This window comes from Ostrea edulis, chromosome 6 (assembly GCF_947568905.1).
Source record: "Ostrea edulis chromosome 6, xbOstEdul1.1, whole genome shotgun sequence".
Taxonomy (NCBI): domain Eukaryota; kingdom Metazoa; phylum Mollusca; class Bivalvia; order Ostreida; family Ostreidae; genus Ostrea; species Ostrea edulis.
The window spans coordinates 45,201,904-45,221,743 of record NC_079169.1 but is presented as its reverse complement, the minus strand read 5'-3'; the positions used below and the strand labels follow the sequence as shown (position 1 = coordinate 45,221,743).

General features: G+C 34.6%; 1 protein-coding gene across 44 annotated transcripts in view; it reads left to right on the top strand.

Moving 5' to 3' along the window:
* LOC125683889 (CLIP-associating protein 1-like) overlaps positions 1 to 19,840 on the top strand; it is a 94,650-nt gene that overhangs the window by 9,370 nt on the left and 65,440 nt on the right. For 40 of the 44 annotated variants that reach the window (XM_056139693.1, XM_048925391.2, XM_056139698.1 and 37 more), the window contains exons 7-9: positions 1,485 to 1,560; positions 2,300 to 2,397; positions 4,182 to 4,252. In XM_056139693.1, coding sequence (XP_055995668.1) covers positions 1,485 to 1,560; positions 2,300 to 2,397; positions 4,182 to 4,252 — 245 coding nt within the window. Of the gene's footprint in view, positions 1 to 1,484; positions 1,561 to 2,299; positions 2,398 to 4,181; positions 4,253 to 12,421; positions 13,578 to 19,840 lie in introns of those variants that run through there. The other 4 variants (XM_056139702.1, XM_056139703.1, XM_056139699.1 and 1 more) reach the window with 2 other exon arrangements.

Below are 19,840 nucleotides of genomic sequence, written 5' to 3'. Positions count from 1 at the left end.
TTCACTTATGAAATGCAAGCAATTCTAAAACATAAATACTATTCATTTTAAAGTGCATTCTTGTATACTTGTAACTAAAAAGCTATGTTTCCTTGATGGTAAAAAAGGATTGCCTGTCCTTTTGTACAATAATCTTGGTAATGTATCATTTGATTTAAAAGAGATCATAATTAATATACAATTTATTTCACTTGTGAGACAAGATTTTTGTGATATTTTCATGAGTGGAAAGCACAAGTGAAAATATAAAAAAATCCTGTCTCACATGTGAAATAAATTGTATATTCAACAACAAAAACATTTGAATTTTCTGTTTATTACATTTTCTTTGGTTTTTCTGTAAGCCTTTATTGATGTTCAAAACAATATTGTACAAAAAATATAGTGCCTCAAGAAATATGCAAAATATATGAAAATTAATACATTTGATAGTGTTAAATCTAGGATCTAGAGAGGGCACACATACCATATGTTCAAAAGGGCACTTTTTGTCATGGCAAGACAATTTCGGGGCACTTTCATTCTGTCATACTATTATAGAAATAGAATGATCATTTAGCCTTTTTAAAAGTTAATACCTGCTGCCTTGATTTTAAACTAACTCATGGTGTGGTATTCAGTCCAGGTGTCAGATTTTCTGAAGAGCTTAAGAAGGGTTTGGATACTGACATAGTGCTGGTGGATCTATTGGTGTCTTAGAAATGGCATTAAATGTGACACAGTTGGGTTTCGTCTCAGCGGCATATCATATGTCTGGATGAGCAGTTAGCTGAAATCCGTAGATCTACCTACACTTGTTGTGTTAATATTGATGCTAATTATCTGAAAATGAGCTGTACTGTTTTGATAGTAATCGTTCTTAATCATATTGAACTTTTTTATATTAACATCTGTGTTTCTGTAATGAGTTGAAAGTGCAGGTATATCGTGCAGTGGTGATGATTACGGTACTGGCAAAATATTTTATCTATAAATAGACAAGGAAGAACAGAGACCGATATTTCTGACATTAAAATACAAACATTTCCTGAAATCAGAAATAGTTGTGTTCGATTTAATTTCGTTTTTTTCTTCTTATACACGAAAATAGCGAAATTTAATTTGACATGAAATTAAATACGCTTACAGTATAACGTAAAATGAAGGTGATCTTATGTATCCTGGATGAATATTGTGGCATTTAGTCCCAGTTATTATTTTAACACTGTGTAAAGTAGGAATCAAGTTCATTGAAAATATACAGTCGTTAGATATAGGTAAAATTGCCTGAAATCACACAAAATGGTTGTGGAAATCCTGGTCGTTGGTTGCATCAACAAGTGGTCATTTATTACTTGTACCATAGATAGAGTAATGCACTGGGTCTTGTATGACAATGAGTCACTTAATACAGTGGTCACTATGGCAGTTTTAACAGTACAGTTAATTGATTTTAGATCATGGATAGCTATGAAAATAAATGCAAAATATTTTGGACTCTACAGGTATGGTGCCAGGTGTCTCCAGTTGTCAAAAATCGTACCCTCTATCTGCAAACTGTTGGATGATCAAAACAGTCAGGTAATGTGATAATGCTGATTAGAAATGGGAAATAGTGTAAAGTTAATGGCATGCTTGAAGGCGTGAAAGCATAAACAACCTCTGCATAGAGGTTTATTGTCAGAAGCATAAGAATAGTACATGTAAGTTACAGGTTTTTGGAATCAGTGACATTTCCAGGGGCTATGGATTCCAATTTATCTGTTATTACATGCAGTATGACAGAAATGGATCATAAATCTTGGTATCCTATCCTGATTTTGCACCTATTGTTTTGAATATTGCAAAGTGTAGAGAAAATTCCCCAGAGATATTTTTCTTAATCACAGCTCAGTATTTGTGTGAGTTTCTATTTGAAAACTATATATGAGAAAGTAGGGTTTAAGAGAGAGAGAGAGAAGTTTTCTATTTGAAAAAACTTTTATGAGAGAGAGAGAACTAAATGACTTATATTTTATATCAATGAAATAGGTCAAAGTAAAATATTTCAGATCACTGTCATTTTGGAATAACATATGCCTTACCTGTAACTGTATCTCATTAAGGTTTTCTGTCAATAAAATGGTGATGGATGCATGAACAATAAATTTTCCATGCTCTATAAGTTTCTCATCTATGAAAAGGTCAGCTGTATCTGTTGACATCTTCTTTGAAGCTTCCACCTGGTTTGAGTCTTGCATATTTTAAGTATACGAATTTTACATTTATGGTTTTCCATTTATAATTTTAATTTCTTGAAATTTATTATGTGTTACCACAGGTGAGAGAGACTGCCATCCTTGCTCTGGCAGAAGTATACAGGCATGTTGGTGAAAGAGTTCGCCAAGATCTTGCCAAGAAAGGAATCGCACCACAGAGGTGAAGAGAAAATGTTTAGCTACAAATAGAGGAAATTAAGTTGTGTTGATGTGGTTCCAAGTAAAATAAAAAAATTGAAAGATAATGATGTGATTAGAAATAATCTTTATATAGAATCTGTAGACCTGTCCTAGTTTAGATAAAAGTAATAAACTATTAGCATAAAGTTGGATTTTAGGGCAGTAAATGTGCAGTGGTTGTATATATACATGTATGTACATGCACTAGATGTTAATGTGCAGTGGTTGTATATAAATGTGCAGTGGTTGTATATATACATGTATGTACATGCACTAGATGTTAATGTGCAGTGGTTGTATATATACATGTATGTACACGCACTAGATGTTAATATGCAGTGGTTGTATATATATATGTATGTACATGCACTAGATGTTAAGGAGGTATAGCACAGTAGGAAAAAATTGTAATGGATGGAGAACATTTATATGAATATTTTGAAATTGATTATTTAAAGTTTGTTGTATTTTGTGGGGAGAAAATACAGTAACTGTTTTGAGAAAAGGTAGGGATGGCAATTGAATACAAAATTGCCAACCTGTTAACTGCAGTTTGTTTTGACCTTTTAAGGAGTTAATTGTATCAAAATACACATTTTTGTGATATGTTGAATAATTTTTTTAAAGTCATCCGAGTCACTCAAGTGACCTATTTCTATTAATCGTTGTCCATTGCAGGTTAACAATTAACATTTTGAACTTCTTCTTGATAACTACTTTACAAATTCTTTTCAAATTTGGTATGAAGCATGGGTAGAGGTTCTGTGTCCAGAGTGGGGCCAAACTTGGTATATTGTGTTGATGTTTAGTAACTTCTTTAATGCTACTGAAACTAAATGGATATGTGCCATTTACCAATATTGTTAATTTTATGATCCCAGGTCTTTGGTACCAGGGTGGGGCCATAATGGTTATAATGATTACATGGAACATTTTTAACTTCTTCTTTTCAAATTGGGTATGAAGCATCTTTGGGGAAAACGGAGCATAAAATGATTCTTTTAACTAATAATCAGATGACTGATAAGGACTGTGAGCTCTATATATTACACAAAAGACTAAAACGAAAAACTGTTAGTATTAAATATTGTGTGTGTTTAATCAAAACACTATTTGTCACCATTATCAAAATTAGCACTTAATTTATTATTTTTGTTTAACAATATGATTTGAGTAGGGTAGATCATTCTAAGACCTGCTGTTGAAAATATCGGAAGACGGACATTCTGATGTGCTTGTTCTCCTGAATTAACTTATTGCAAAATCTAAATTAATTGGAGATGATTTTCACTGCGTTCAACAATACATATATTTAAAAGCAGTATACATCCTTGTTATAAAATTTTTTTGAACACACTGTTTAGCTCTCTTAAGTTTTCCCCACTTAACGAATTCAACAAGATCACAGCACATCGTTTTAATGAGATATGTAACTTAGAATGTCCATGTTTCCTTTAAGTATTGTATTTCTTATCTTTTAATTGATTGAGGAACACTAAGAAATTAGAAAGAAAACTGCATTAATGAGTAATGTATTGATGCATAAGTTTTCTGTCAGATTTTTCATTTGATACCTTGATTATCCATAGAAAATATTGGGAGTCCTCTCTTGTCATTTAAACAATACAAACTCTAACTATGTGATGTGATGTTACAACAGTAACATAACATCATATTGAATGAATCAGAATTGCTATAGATTATTGCTGTCAATCGAAGGAATTTTAATTATAGCACACGTTTTTTTTATTTTCTGTATTACAGACTTAACCAAATCTATGCAAAATTTGATGAGGTGAAACATTCCGGTGGCATGTTGGCTACAGCAGATTTTGGTGAGTACATGAAAATAGGCAACTATGGACAGACTGTGGATATTGGTGTTTGGCCCATTTTATATTTACCTCAATATGATACTGTTATTGAATGGACGTACAAGTTGATCTTGTCTTTAGATAAAGGAACAGACTTACAAACTTACGGTTTATTCCAGTATCACCTCCATTGCTAGATATTGGAATGTATGTTTCTGGTGTGTCAGTTTGAAATGTAACATTATTATCCTTCAGAATAATACAGTCAATTTCATTGGTCGAGGGCTGGTCATGTGGAGGGAGACAATTCGTGATGTCTCCCTCACCTCACGCGCAGGGTGACAACTGTGTTGTCTCCCTTTAGAAGATAAATTTTAATGGCACAAGGGAGAAAGCGATCGTTAATCAATAACTTCAGTGTTAACAGTAACGGTCACAAATAACAATTGAGAAGAAAAATATTCCCATTCGAATGCAATTTTGCATTTCACTTTATGTTTACGTTTTTGTTTTGAAATACGTTACAAAATGTTTACATTTGACATTATGATTTTGCGTCATTCTACTGTGACGTCACAATTGAAAGCTTTATCTTGTTTAACTTTCTCAAACCTCAATGTTTTGCTTTCGTTAACATATAAATTATATCTAATAAATGTATGCATTGAGTGTAAAACAAAATAATGTATGTAGTTGAGGGTAACATTTATTTCACCCTTCGAAAACTGTTGAAAAGTTATCAGTATTTTCTGCAGAGAAAGTTATTAAGAATTTGTTGACGTTTTAAATAAAAAAGATACATGGTTAAAGTCAATAAATGTGTGATAGTTTTTTTTAACATTCAGATTCTTCAGGATAATAAAACTATTATGGACTGTAAACAGACCTGATAATTTGTGATGTCTCCCTGCTAAACAGTCCATAATTGTATATTGTCAAGTCAGGTCCCAGTAATACTAGAAACATAGTGTTAATTGAAAGTGCATCTGTACACCATTGAATTAAGTTTTCTTAGCACAGACTGTCTTTATGTTTCATTTTTAAAACGCAGGAAGATCCTCAACCTAAACATTGCAGAGATATTGAGTGTTGCACATGTTAATCACTGGCATATTGATTGTCTGCATGTTCAGGTCGATATGAGTAATTTTAGCGAAGAGAGAATATGCCATCAGTACTCTAATCTTTTGCTTGTGTTCATGTTTTAGAAAAAGAATAAGGTTTTTCTCAGCTTGAAGTGAATTACATTTTCTTTATCCCCAGTGGGAGGTATTTACCTACATGTAAGTCAGCTGTTATTAACTGACACCGTTTTACAAAAGGAATAAATGACAACTTAGATCTTGTGCTTTCCTCCAGATGTGTGGTCTTGGGGTTTATTTCTTAGAAATGCCCATCAGTGAAATTTTCTATACCAAGATGAACATCCATTGAAGGCTAAGTTATGTACATATATTAAAATTCTCATCAATAGAAAGAGATTATTTATTTTTTGGTGTGGAAACTGGAGACAATTTGTGTCGGTTGGTTCATTGCCTATAAAGGTTATGTACCAGATAAATCCCTATATGGTGGTTTGTGCTATAGAGTGTGAAATATGTTTTGTGTATTGTTTACAGCAATTTGTCACATCTGCTACTGTTTATTATGTGCAGTTGGATAAATAACTCATGTGTTGCAGGATTTTGTTACCATAGAAAAAAATAAACACAACTTCTGTCTATATGTGAAAAAAAATTAACTATGAGACAAATATTAAAGATTTTATTTGAACTTAGAATAGCAGGTGCTTCTGCTTCATATTAAGCAAATTTAAGATGAGTTCTTCCCCTTCCCATGTTGAATAGTGTCTTACTGCTTGCAGCAAATTAAGAAATCTATATAAGTAAACAAAATTGTGTATCCTTACAAATAGCTGTGTGTATTTTTAGATGTAATTGGGGTAAATGTTTTCTGTAGATTTGGTGGTATTACTTTGTCCTTGTAATGTATCTACTTGGTTCAGTGGTTATCTTTTCAGTTGAAATGTAAATGCTTTGTGGATTCAGTGAACAGCTGACAGACTCTAATGATTAATTAAATGAACTAATGTCCAGTACCTCACCCCAAGATGATTCATATTGCTCATCCCAGTGACCTACATTCCACTGTGTCTCAAGTAAATCAGGGTCAAACGTTTCCATGTTTTCTCATGGGTAGAAATGAACGTATTCCGAAAGTATAGAAGCATACCTGTAAGTAAATATGTGATATGTGTTAAAAGTGGGAAATAAAGTCTAAGTTGAGGACCATCTCTCTCATGAAGAAGTACATGTATTTAGTCATAGGTATGAGGCAGCAAATTGAATAGAGGCATTTTTACTATACTAGGCCTGTTTATTGAGTCGCAAAGAAAAATACAGAAATCTGTCTGTTTAACGCTCTTACCAGTAAATCACACATGTTTCTTTAGCAATTAATAGAGAGTATCCTTTTAACTTTTTATACCCCCCGAACGAAGTTCTGGGGGGTATATAGGAATCACTCTGTCTGTCTGTCCGTCCGTCCGTCTGTCTGTCTGTCTGTGCAGATTCGTGTCCGGGCCATAACTTCTTTGTTCTTTGACTTAGTCATACCATATTTGGCACACAGGTAGATTACCATGAGACGATGTGTCGAGTACCTTCATGACCTCTATATGACCTTGACCCTTGACCTCAAGGTCAAAATTAAAGGTTTTTTTTACAATGGATTCGTGTCCGGGCCATAACTTCTTTGTTCTTTGACATAGGTATACCATATTTGACACATGAGTGTATCACCATGAGACTATGTGTCATGTACCTTCATGACCTCCATGTGACCTTGACCTCAAGGTCAAAATTAAAGGTTTTTACAATGGATTTGTGTCAGGGCCATGACTTCTTTGTTCTTTGACATCGGCATACCATATTTGATACATGAGTGTATCACCATGAGACGATGTGTCGGGTACCTTCATGACCACTATATGACATTGAACTTTGACTTCAAGGTCAAAATTTATAATAGGGTTTTGACATAGTCATACCATAAGACATGGGTGTATCACCATGAGACTACAAAGGCATACCATATTTTAGCTGCAATAATGTAGCCCTCTCTAATTTTTTTTTTTTTTTTTTTTTTTTAGGGAGAGGGCTACAACTCCTTAGGATCTCCGTAATGGTGCAAATGCGGGAGTGATTCACTCCCGCAACATTTGCGCTCATTCTAAACATTTCCTGACTTTCTTTACGTAAATAAAATGATATTCTATGTTTCTTAGTCAATATATAAATTTACAACCTGCAACTTTAAATTTGTGAGGCTCTATTCTACCGTTTTCAACAATTTCGATAAATTCCAATTTCTCGATTCATATTTGTGCGCCATGTTTGATGTACTGAAGTTTCAACTTCCGGTTGTCAAGTCATTTGCATATGCCATATAAGGTAGTATTTACATCAATGGACAAGTATGGAGGCGAAAGCTATTTTGTCGGTATTGAAAAGGTTTGAATTTAATATCAAGTTAAAAAACGAACAGCAGAGTGTAAATTCTTTCTGCAACAATATGATTTTCCTTTCTTTGTCGAAGTGGCTCGAGTAACTACATTTTCGCGCTGATTGTCAATGTTTAGGCTTTTCATTAGATCCACCTACGAGATCTCGCGATAACAAGCATTGGCAGAGCAGACGAAGAATTTTGCATGCTGTACATTATATTTAATGAAAAACACCTTTATTAGACATGCCCGAGCACAACGTTGGTACTCCTTTTGGTGTAAACAACATTTGGGACTAATACACAGAGTTTATTATCGGTTATTCATAAAATTATTTTGCACCATTATGGAGATCCTATGGAATTGTAGCCCTATCCCGAAAACGTCAGAATAAAAAAAAATTGGATAGGGTTACATTATTGCAGCTAACCATATTTTGACACTCAGGAAAGAGGTAATTTATACCTATTAACAACACCCTTTGGGAGACTGGGGTATGCAAGGGGTATTCTTAGTGAGCATTGCTCACAGTACATCTTGTTTGTCTCTGTTTTATTTTTACAAACCCAGCAAGAAATACAGTACGTTTATGCAATTCATTGATTAAAAACTTACAGGTTTTTTTTTTTATCTTGATACAACAGAAATTGGAAATCTCAATCTTTATAACAAATGTCATCTCAAATACTGAGATCTGAAACTGAAGTCTTTAATTTAATTTCTCATACTTCAAATAAATTTGTATTAAAAACAAGGGAGAGAAGGAAATAAAGTAAATGTGTAAGTCAGATCACAAAAGAGCAAAACAGCTATATAAAAATCCGTGTTATATTTAATCCATTTCACATTGTGTGAAGAAGAACCTCTATATTTAATCAATTTCACACACACAATGAAGAAGAACCTCTTTAGAATTTTGTATTAAACATTGATTTATCAAATAAACATTTTTTTGCAAAGTCACTGTTTGAAATCCTAAACTTTGTGCTCTACCATCTAATCTGTGTTCCTCAGGAGATAACTTTCACTTAGATTATAATGAGATTCATTGTAACTTGACACAAGGAGATAGAGTAGCATATTGATGACCTTGGTGGAAACTTCAAAGGAAAATCCTGGTGAATTTATGTGTTAATCCCAAGACAGATAATATTGTGTGGACCCATTAAAGGACATATTGGAGGCCACTATAGACTAGTTCAAATCCCTTACAGGTCATAATTAATGACCATCTTAAAAGTGTTAATTAATGACCAGCTGAGTGGTTCTGTAAGGGAAGGTTACATTTTGAAACTGACAGGTGAACAAGTGTTGCTTGAGGCCTAATATATAAGATGTAGAAAATAGATTTAAGTGTTGAAATCAGACAAGCGTGTAATTGTCCCTAGAGAATGAGTGCTAAGTATACCAAGTGTAATTCTGTGTTACAGTGTTACACCTGTTCCTTCTGTTCCACTCTGGGACCTCAAATGTACATCTGCAAAGATAACCCCTTACATGTAAACAGTCAGTAAAATGACTGTTTCGTCTTGAAAATGAAATGATAGTATAGATCAAAATCTGTAGCCTAATTGTGCAAAAGGAATATTAACAAAAGATGTGATTGTCAGTTTTTAAATAGGAAATTTGTGTGTTGGGTGATTATTTATCTTTGAAGGTCTTTTAGGACAGTAGATAATGAGAGAGAAAGGTTTAAAGTACTAGGAGGTCCTTTACTGTCACGCATAAAGTCACTGGGACCAGGTCATTGTGACCCCCACCCCCTCCCCCATTAGCAGCATAGCCATTCCTCAAATTCTGATGTAGCAATATGAATAGTGTTCAACTCAAAGAAATGAATTATTCACTCTCAAGAATTAAAATATCACAGAAATCAAATGTGAAGAACTCGAGAAATGAAAATAAAGAGGGATCATATTTGTTTTGCACCTGTTGGTCTCTCTGTGGACCAAGTCTTGTCTGCTCAATATCTAAAGAACCCCTTCCTTGGCAGACATCAAACTTGGTACACATGTACATTGTAAGCAATAGATGAACCCTATTGATTTTGGGTTCATATGGTCAAAGGCCAAGGGTCAAACTGGACATAGTATTGTCTCCTCTATACTTTGAGAATCAGAACCCTTTGTGTGACAGACATTAAACATTAAACACTGGTACATCCTAAGGAGTAGATGACCCCTATTTATTTTGAGGTCAAGGGTCAATCCACTCTGGATGTAGGAAGATATTGTCCACTCAATATCTTGAATTGTGTTGACACTACTATCAATTCAATGGTACTTGTGTATAACCCTTTTCAAATTTGCACCACTGGGGACATACTGTACATGTTTCTAAACATCAAACTTGTTACACTGATTGCCCCATGAGAGTGGATAACCCCTATTGATTTACAGGTCAGAAGTCAAAGGTCAAGGGTCAAACTTTACATAGTAAGATATTGTTTACTCAATATCCTGAGAACCCTTTGCTTGACATACATCAAACTTGGTACACTGGTTCCCCCTAAGAAATAGATTTGGAAGTCAGAAGGTCAAAAGTAAAGGGTCAAACTGGACATAGTAAGATATCATCTGCACGTTATCTTGAGAGCTCTTGGGACTTGGTACACCTGTTTTACCTATAGAATATATGCCCCCTATTAGTTTTCAAAAGGTTAAAGGTCATGACTCAAATGACTGGTCATTTGGAAATATCAGTATTTTGAGAAATTAAACTTACTACTGTGGTTCTCCTGAGTAGTAGATAACCCATATTATTACAGTAATTCTAAATTTAAAATTTATTATTGAAATAATATTAAAATATTGCCACACTGGAAGCATCTATGTTTCTAAAACATTTGTTTTTCAGTGTTTGTATCAAAATGTTGCAAATTCATAAAGTATTAAGACTTCTTAAAATCAAATCTGGTTAGGAGTCCCCAGAACTTTAATTTGAAAACATACAAACAATGATAAGCAACAGATGGTTCTTTTCTGATTATCAACACAGCATCATTGTAACGTCAGTCTGTGTGTGCTAGACATCATAATACACAGGGATTCATAGAGAAATCCCAGATCAATCACACTAGGTAAACACCTGTATCTTTTCTACAGCACTCAATTTTTGTATTGCTCTTAAAAATCTAGTGATAGTGGGATTATAAGTTGCCAAGTCCCAGGAGAAGCAATTTGCTGATCAGGAGAACTGACCCTGTGATCAAGAACCATTGCCAACTTTTCTGTGCTCTGGACTGTCATATATCAGTTAATTTATTATGTGTCTCATAAAAATCAAACTATATGCTATGTTTTTGGTAGGACCCAGTGCTTGTGTTTCAGGGAACTGATGTTAATAAGTGTAAGAACATTTTGGAATAAACGGTGTGTTACTTTCCTACTGATGAAATTGGTCATTGTGTCTTTGTAAAACATTCCCTTTAAAGCTTGAAAGTACATTTAAAGAAATTTATGCAAACAATGCATTTATACTAATGCCATAAGATATTCATGAATATAGATCTTAATCTTTGTATACAAAGTATATGGACTGTAAGCGGAATGTGAAGGTTACTTGACCACAGTATTTTTATTTGATGAGCGCTGTGAAGGTAGCCTTTCATATTGTTGATTTTTTTTATTGCCAATGCTACAGTACTGAGCAAACAGACACATATATTCATGTACTAAATATTTTCATAAGATTGTTTTAGTATTTCACAGTTGCAGTAACATGTACTAAATTTCAATAGAAGAATTTAATAATGGTGTCTCTGGTTTAGCCAATTCTCCCCTTTACAATAAAATTCTGTTCTAGATTGCTATCCTTATTGTTAATTTGGAATCCACCCAAACTTGAAAGGGAATCTGTGTAAACATTTATGACACTTCCTAATAATTGAAATATAGAATTTTATTTGTTGACGTTGGTATATAGTTTTCATGAGGTCATTTGTTTGTCAGAATGCCCAAAGGGGTGTAGGTAAGAAATCTGACTGCCTTTTCATGACAGTTATTGGAGAGAATTGTATGTCATTTTATTTAAGTTGACAATGTTGCACTGATGAACTATCAAATTGTTATCAAAAAGAAGTTCACGATATTTTTATGGTTCAATAACTTGGAAAATGAATTTAACATGTTCATTGAAAGTGAATGATACTAATTTAATAAAAAACATTTTTCTTCTTCTAAAGGCTGTGCTGTATGGATATCAATTACAAGTTACTGATTAAACTTAAGGGATTTACTTTTAAGGCCAAATTCCACCACTTCTTACATTGTGATAATGGAGGGATTACTTATTATCAGCAATTTGTAGGGAGCCAGTCTTACTAACAAAATCTTGAAAATTATCAATGCATGGGGCAATCTGATGAAAACGTTTTAAAAGTGGGTTTTTGTCTGTGGGTAATTATGTATAGGAGTGCAAGTAAAAAGTTTGTTGTTGGTCAGTCAAGTCACAGATGGCCGAGCACCAGGACCAGCCAGTGACAGTCTAATTAAGCATGGGTCATGTTACAAGAAGCAGTAAATGTGGAAGACTAGACCTGTCAGACTCTGAATAGTCAATGTTTGTTTACCTAATGAAAACATATAAATAATATGATATTTATCTGCATATCTCATTGGAATTAAATGGATTCTATGAAGTTGTAGAATCAGGTTTTATGTTACTGTCTGAAGTGGGCACAATTCCAAATAAAAGACCAAAATGAGTGTATTTAAAAGTCCAGGGGGACTACGATCAGACTTAATGCGCTCTGTTCGGATACTTTATTGACTGATTAACACATGAGGACATTTTTCTGCCATGTGCACATGTTTTAGTTCCTGCACACTAAAGCAATTTGTACATCAGCTGGGAAGTACCTAAACTACAAGTCTGTGATATAAAAAAAACAACAAGGTTACCCAATTCTTGATTAAGGACTGGTGCATAATTTATGTTGTTACACATAACATTTGGTGTGATAAATTCTTGAGCTCAGTGATATAGTGCCTGGAGGTCCCTTTTTTACAGTGTGATTTAGACAACTTTAGAAAACCGTAGAGGCTTGTGACAGGTGAACTTACTACTACAGGATTTCATTGAGGAATTCAATATCATTTAATTGTGCATCATAGATATTTCGATGGATGTTCCACTCTAATTGGTGTGAATTTCATTGATAAAGAAATTCACTAAAACAGGTATTTGAAGTCCAAGAAGCGTAGCGAAACCAGAGAATGTTATGGTATTTATCAATCTAGATTGTAATTATCAATATGGAAAGTTTATTTCCAAAGTATGACATAGTGAATCAGGTTGTGGATTAACAGGACTTAAAAGTAAATATGGATATTTTTAGCTGAAAGTGTGCTAGTTTTCAAACTATGTGTAATTTATATGTCCTTGATTTCTGAAAGAAATATCCATGAAGGAATTTTCAGTAGTGTTTACTGTACAACTTTTAACAAATATGGATGATCTTGCACTTCTGGTGAATGCTACTTGAGAGGGTGCATTGCTATGTAAAAAAAATTCTCACTTTGGGAGTCTGCACGGAATTTATTACGGTGTTTCCATAGCTCAAAAATATGAGTGGGACTCCTCCGTTGAATGGGGACTTGGATGCAGAGCTATGGTCATCGCCTCTTATGCACTATACCTCTCCATTCGATGACTACAAGGATCTTTTTGACCAAATTCCCAAAGATACCAATGTGTTCCAGTTTCCGGATTTAACAGCCAAACCTACCTCAGAGTCCAATAAACTGCTCGTACCTCAGAGATCCCCCACACTAAAATCACCCGCACAAAGATCTCCCTCGCAACTTCCCACCTCACCGCTTTGTCAGGATACCACACCATGTAAGTGCAAGAGTGTTGAGAAAATTTTCAACAAAAAACTTCATCCAGATAATTTACTGGTTGTCGATTTGTAATTATCGGCATGTTGATAAATGAAAGAAATTGATCTACTATTTGGTTGATGAGAACTTCATGGTATGTTTATTTAAACATGATTTGTAGTCACTAAATAGAATGGTAACAAGACTATTCCTGGATTCAACAGATGTTATTATTATGCAACTGTAGAGATTTTTTTTTAAATCATTGTCTTGAATTTTCCCCTCATATTGCACTCCACAATATGCTACACAGCAACTGTCATTATCAATAATCAGCTCCACAATGATTAGATTAGGTTTGTTGTCATATTTTGGGTGTGGATCGTGTTGTATTGTTTGGCCTAGGGGTGTGTCAGTGGATTTAACTGACCAGTCCAATGAACCTATCAGATATAAAGATAATTATCATAACATAAGTATGCTGTCCTTACCTTGTGTGTGTGGCTTGCTGTTTCACTGTGCAGTTTAGTCACTCAAGTTTCTATGTAGCTCACAAGCCACAGGCAAACTACAAAGAATTGAAAAATGAAAATTCATTCCAAAGAAATTATTTTTTTTGGCAAAGGATAAAGTACCAAAGTAAAGATTATTACATAATAGAAGATTCTAGGGTGCATGTACAAGTGTATTTATATTTAAGTTGTTCTAAATAACACTTGTCTGAAGTTAAGAATACAAACATATGTTTTACTGAAAGAAGGGAATTGCAGAAATCTTGGCTACAATGTAAAAATTGATTTTGCTAGTTGATACAAAGTGAAAGGCACAGTTAAAGGCAAAGTTGAATATAACATTTTAATGTGCAACTAGAAAATGAACTTGTTGGTACAGGCTGTTACTAGAAATGGGAGGGTGTTTTGGTTGTAGTAATGCATTCATTCTTATGTAAAAATTAAATGACAGTGTCTGTTTTATTTGAAGGATTCATGTTCAAACAAAACCAGGAATGATTGTGATTTGGGTATTGAAATGATATACACTTGAATTGTCTGGAAGACTGACGATATAAAGGGATCAGTTAACTCATTATCTCCAAAGAGAGTGGTATCTCAGCTTCATATGCTGGAGGGAGGTTAAAGAGTTGTAATAGGAAGAGGGTATCTTCTGCGGGTACCTATGAAAAAATCACCAGCTAGCAAAGAATAAAAAATATTTGCAAATGGAGTTGTCGTAGCAAAGTAAAATATTCATGAAATGGGTTGAAATTCAAAACGCTTGATGGTGTGAAATGGGTGCATGATGCATGCAATGATGATGAAGGTATTTTATATTTAAGTGGGTATAACAGTAGCTCTGGTTGTATGCCCAGTAAAGAAAGCTTTTCTGTTTGCTCTGGCTTTGATTAAATGGACCAATAAGGGGGTGTGCAAACTTCTTGATGTTTGAAAACTTGTTGGCCAAAGTTCTTGGTGTATTTGATAGGTTTCTAGAAACTGGAATGATTGCAAGGATCACTGAAGTTTATTTGTTCAATTTGATATATATTTCTTTGCAAGTTTTATGTAGAAACTAGCCCTTAGAGGTCAATTTCCCTATCCTGTTTTGATACACACTTGTGAAATAAGTACCCCAAGTGTTAAGGTTAAAAGAGGCATACACCCATGAAGTTCATTAGATCGTTCCTCATTCAAAATCTACCTGTTTATCGCAACTTGATATATAACATTTTATATTGTCGATGATTTTTGTCCCTATATTGGTCTTTGTTGTGAAACCATTGGTGTAGAATTTCATGGAGATTAAATTTCATATTTTTTGCTGCTTTAGACTGGGGTGTTTTCTGCTAATACAGGCTCACTGGAAAATACTGCCCAAGATATCAGATGTATATATAGATAAAAACAATTTACATGGTTATTTACCATGCGATATACAAGTTTGCATATGCTCCAATTTGTAATTTAAATGTTAAGGTTTGTGTATTTTACTCTAACTTATCAATAATTGACTATTGCTTCAGAAATTTGAAGATTTTTGTAAAAAGATATTTAATTCCCAGCTTGTTGTTACTTCTTAGAACAGGGATACATGTGATTGCTGAATTTGATTCTAAATTTATTTATTTTTTGATGATCAAAACGTTACTATCAGCTATTGAACTGAAGACTTTTTGGTATGTTGTTGGAAAGGCAGTCAGGTAAAAAGAAATTTCTCCAAGAGGACTTTAAAAAGTCAAGCAATCCCTTTATAAAGTACTTTTATCAATAAGGCCACATTTCAACAGTTGTATTAAAGCTGTAGATCAAATAACATTGATTTTGGAGGGGCTATATTTATGTTCAAAGTCGACATGATAGTGCTTTCGTAAGATTGATAGAATTTTTGGCAAGTTAAGGAGTACTTGGACATCGTCATTTAGTGCCAGTGACACGAATTTCTAATTAAATTTTAGAATTCATTGATTTTTTAAGAGGTCCTAAAATTAGATTTTAGAATTCATTGATTTTTTAAGAGGTCCTTTGAATGCATTCATTATTTCATGTATTTTTCTGAAACATCCCTCGATTTTATTCTCATTACAGAAATATGTACACTTTCCTTCATATCAGAACATTTTGTGTGAAATAATCTTATAGGTGGGGTAGACTTATTTTGTAGAGAAGCATGTTTTAAAAGTCAAAATGTTTTCATTATGAAGCATTTGTTTCAAAGTTATTAGAACCAACTGGCATTTGCTTAGATATGAGTGATGTGTCGCGACTTCAACTGTCAACAGGATTAAAATTTCTTTTTAAATTTGTGACATACTTAGATAAAAGGCTCTTTCCTTTATTATAGTGTGACATTTTAAAAGAAGGTTACATAACAATTCAAATCTGGTATTGAACTCTTTAAAGCTTATATTACATAAAAATGATGGTATGAGAAAGCTTTTCACTAACTGGAGAAATTAGAGACTCCAGTATTTGTATTGGACTAAGCTGATCCAATAAGTATATGCTCATAATACCCTGACATTTATTTAAGATTAGCTATAGTATGACCTTAAATTTCAATGTTGAGTGACTGCAAACTAGGCCACATAGAATTAATTCATAAATTCTCATCCTGATTTGGAAGGAAAATGGAATGGTTGGGTGGATTTAAGTTTTTATTTTTCAAAACATATATTTCATGTACTCTTTTTCATTTATTAAACATATCAAGGAAAGGTTATCATCATCAGATTCCTGAAGATCTTCACTATCACTGCTGTCATAATGAAAAAGTTCAAATCCTGCAGAGATAGTGGAAATTCCAATGGAATCAATACTCTTAAATTTTTTCTTAAATTAGGGGGGGGGGGGGTGTTGGATTTTTTTTCTGTCATTCTATCCAAAACTTTTGTAATTGATCACCATGATTAGAGGAAGATGCCTATTGTTTTTCAAGGTCAGAAGTCAAGGTCATAGTATTACTTAGTATGAAAACCTTGTAGGCAGAATACAAACTTAACCATAAGCTCCAGGATATTGCAACTTGGTACATTCAATCACCATGATGAGAGGAAGATGCCTATTGTTTTTCAAGGTCAGAAGTCAAGGTCATAGTATTACTTAGTATGAAAACCTTGTAGGCAGAATACAAACTTAACCATAAGCTCCAGGATATTGCAACTTGGTACATTCGATCACCATGATGAGAGGAAGATGTCTATTGTTTTTCAAGGTTATAGGTCAAAGGTCAAGGTTGCAGTATCACTTAGTTGGAAAACCTTGTAGGCAGGATACAAGCCGAACCGTAAGCTCCAGGATCTTGAGACTTTTACATTTGATCATTTGATCACCATGATGAAAGGAAGATGCATATAATTTTTCAAGGTCAAGATCACAGTATCACTTAGTAGGTCAACCTTGTAGGCAAGTATACAAACCGAACTGTTGGAGCTAGGACCATCAAACTTTGTACACATACACTTTATGCCAAGTGGAGGATGCCATTGTTTCTTAAGGTCAAGGTCATAGTTGGAGGATGCAGACTGATTGGTTGGGGCAAGGACCATTAAATTTGGTACACATACATCTTATGCCAAGTGAAAATATTACATGGAGAGTACATAATTATACCCCCCGCAACAAGTTGTGGGGGGGGGGGGGGGGTATACTGGAATCGGGTTGTCCGTCTGTCTGTCCGTCCGTCCGTCTGTAGACGCAATGGTTTCCGGACTCTAAAGCATTATCCTTTCCACCTACCGTCACCATATCATACATATGGACTACCCATGGGATGAAGATGTTCCCTATCGATTTTGGGGTCAAAAGGTCAAAGGTCAAGCGCACTGGACATCGAAGTAGCAATATGGTTTCCGGGCTCTAAAGCGTTATCCTTTCCACCTACTGTCACCATATCATACATATGGACTACCCATGGGATGAAGATGTTCCCTATTGATTTTGGGGTCAAAAGGTCAAAGGTCAAGCGCACTGGACATCGAAGTAGCAATATGGTTTCCAGGCTCTAAAGCGTTATCCTTTCCACCTACAGTCACCATATCATACATATGGACTACCCATGGGATGAAGATGTTCCCTATTGATTTTGGGGTCAAAAGGTCAAAGGTCAAGCGCACTGGACATTGAAGTAGCAATATGGTTTCCGGGCTCTAAAGCGTTATCCTTTCCACCTACAGTCACCATATCATACATATGGACTACCCATGGGATGAAGATGTTCCCTATCGATTTTGGGGTCAAAAGGTCAAAGGTCAAGCGCACTGGACATCGAAGTAGCAATATGGTTCGGTTTGTCATGCCATTTGTTTTTTACACTCAGAAAAGAGGTAGTTTATACCTATTACCAACACCCTTTGGGAGATTGGGGTAAGCGGGGGGTATTCTTAGTGAGCATTGCTCACAGTACCTCTTGTTTGTCTTGTTCTTTAGATGCAAAGAAAGTATGTCACACCCTGATGATTGCTGATACTACTTTGAAGCCTAGTTCTACAAATCATGGTGAAGCTCTATACCTAAATTGTGAATTCATGGCTCCTGGGTCAGGGGTTCGAATTCAGGCCCTTGGGAAAGGCCAATATGGCCACATAATGAAAATGTTTTGAAAATAATGATTAGGGAATGTTAAAATGATTTCTTCTATAATTGAATAGGAATTGTATGCATATTTTGAAAGACCATAAACATGTGTACAAAAGACTCTATGAAACTTATATATGCCAATATGAGACTCCCTGTATGGGCTGTGATACTCAGGTGATTGTTAAGACCCAAGGGCCTCTTGTTTTTAAAACTGAAATAAAAAAGCAATGGGGTGAAACATTTTGAGAGGGGTTGGCAGCGATGAGATTCTATATATTAATTTCATGTGGCCTTATCTTTTTTTCCAAAATAGATTATTATACCCCCAGAACGAAGTTCAGGGGGGTATATAGGAATCACTGTCTGTCTGTGCAGATTAGTGTCCGGGCCATAACTTCTTTGTTCTTTGACTTAGGCATACCATATTTGGCACACAGGTGGATCACCATGAGACGATGTGTCGAGTACCTTCATGACCTCTATATGACCTTGACCTCAAGGTCAAAATTAAAGGTTTTTTACAAATGATTCGTGTCCGGGCCATAACTTCTTTGTTCTTTGACATAGGCATACCATATTTGACACATGAGTGTATCACCATGAGATAATGTGTCATGTACCTTCATGACCTCCATATGACCTTGACCTCAAGGTCAAAATTAGAGGTTTTTACAATGGATTCATGTCAGAGCCATGACTTCTTTGTTCTTTGACATCGGCATACCATATTTGATACATGAGTGTATCACCATGAGACGATGTGTCGGGTACCTTCATGACCACTATATGACATTGAACTTTGACTTCAAGGTCAAGATTTATTATAGGGTTTTGACATAGTCATACCATAAGACATGGGTGTATCACCATGAGACTTATGTGCCATGTACATTCATGACTTCTTTATGACCTTGACCTTTGATCTCAAGGTCAATATTATAGGTTTATGCCATGGATTTGTGTTTGGACTATATCTTCCATTTTTTTCTACAAAGGCATACCATATTTTGACACTCAGGAAAGAGGTAATTTATACCTATTAACAACACCCTTTGGGAGATTGGGGTAGGGGGGGGGGGGGGTATTCTTAGTGAGCATTGCTCACAGTACCTCTTGTTTCATTTGCAAAGTCTGTAGTTGTGCAAATGAAAAGCATTAAGGAAGATTTTGAGTTGCATGGACTGACAGTTGGCAAACAGCATTCTATATT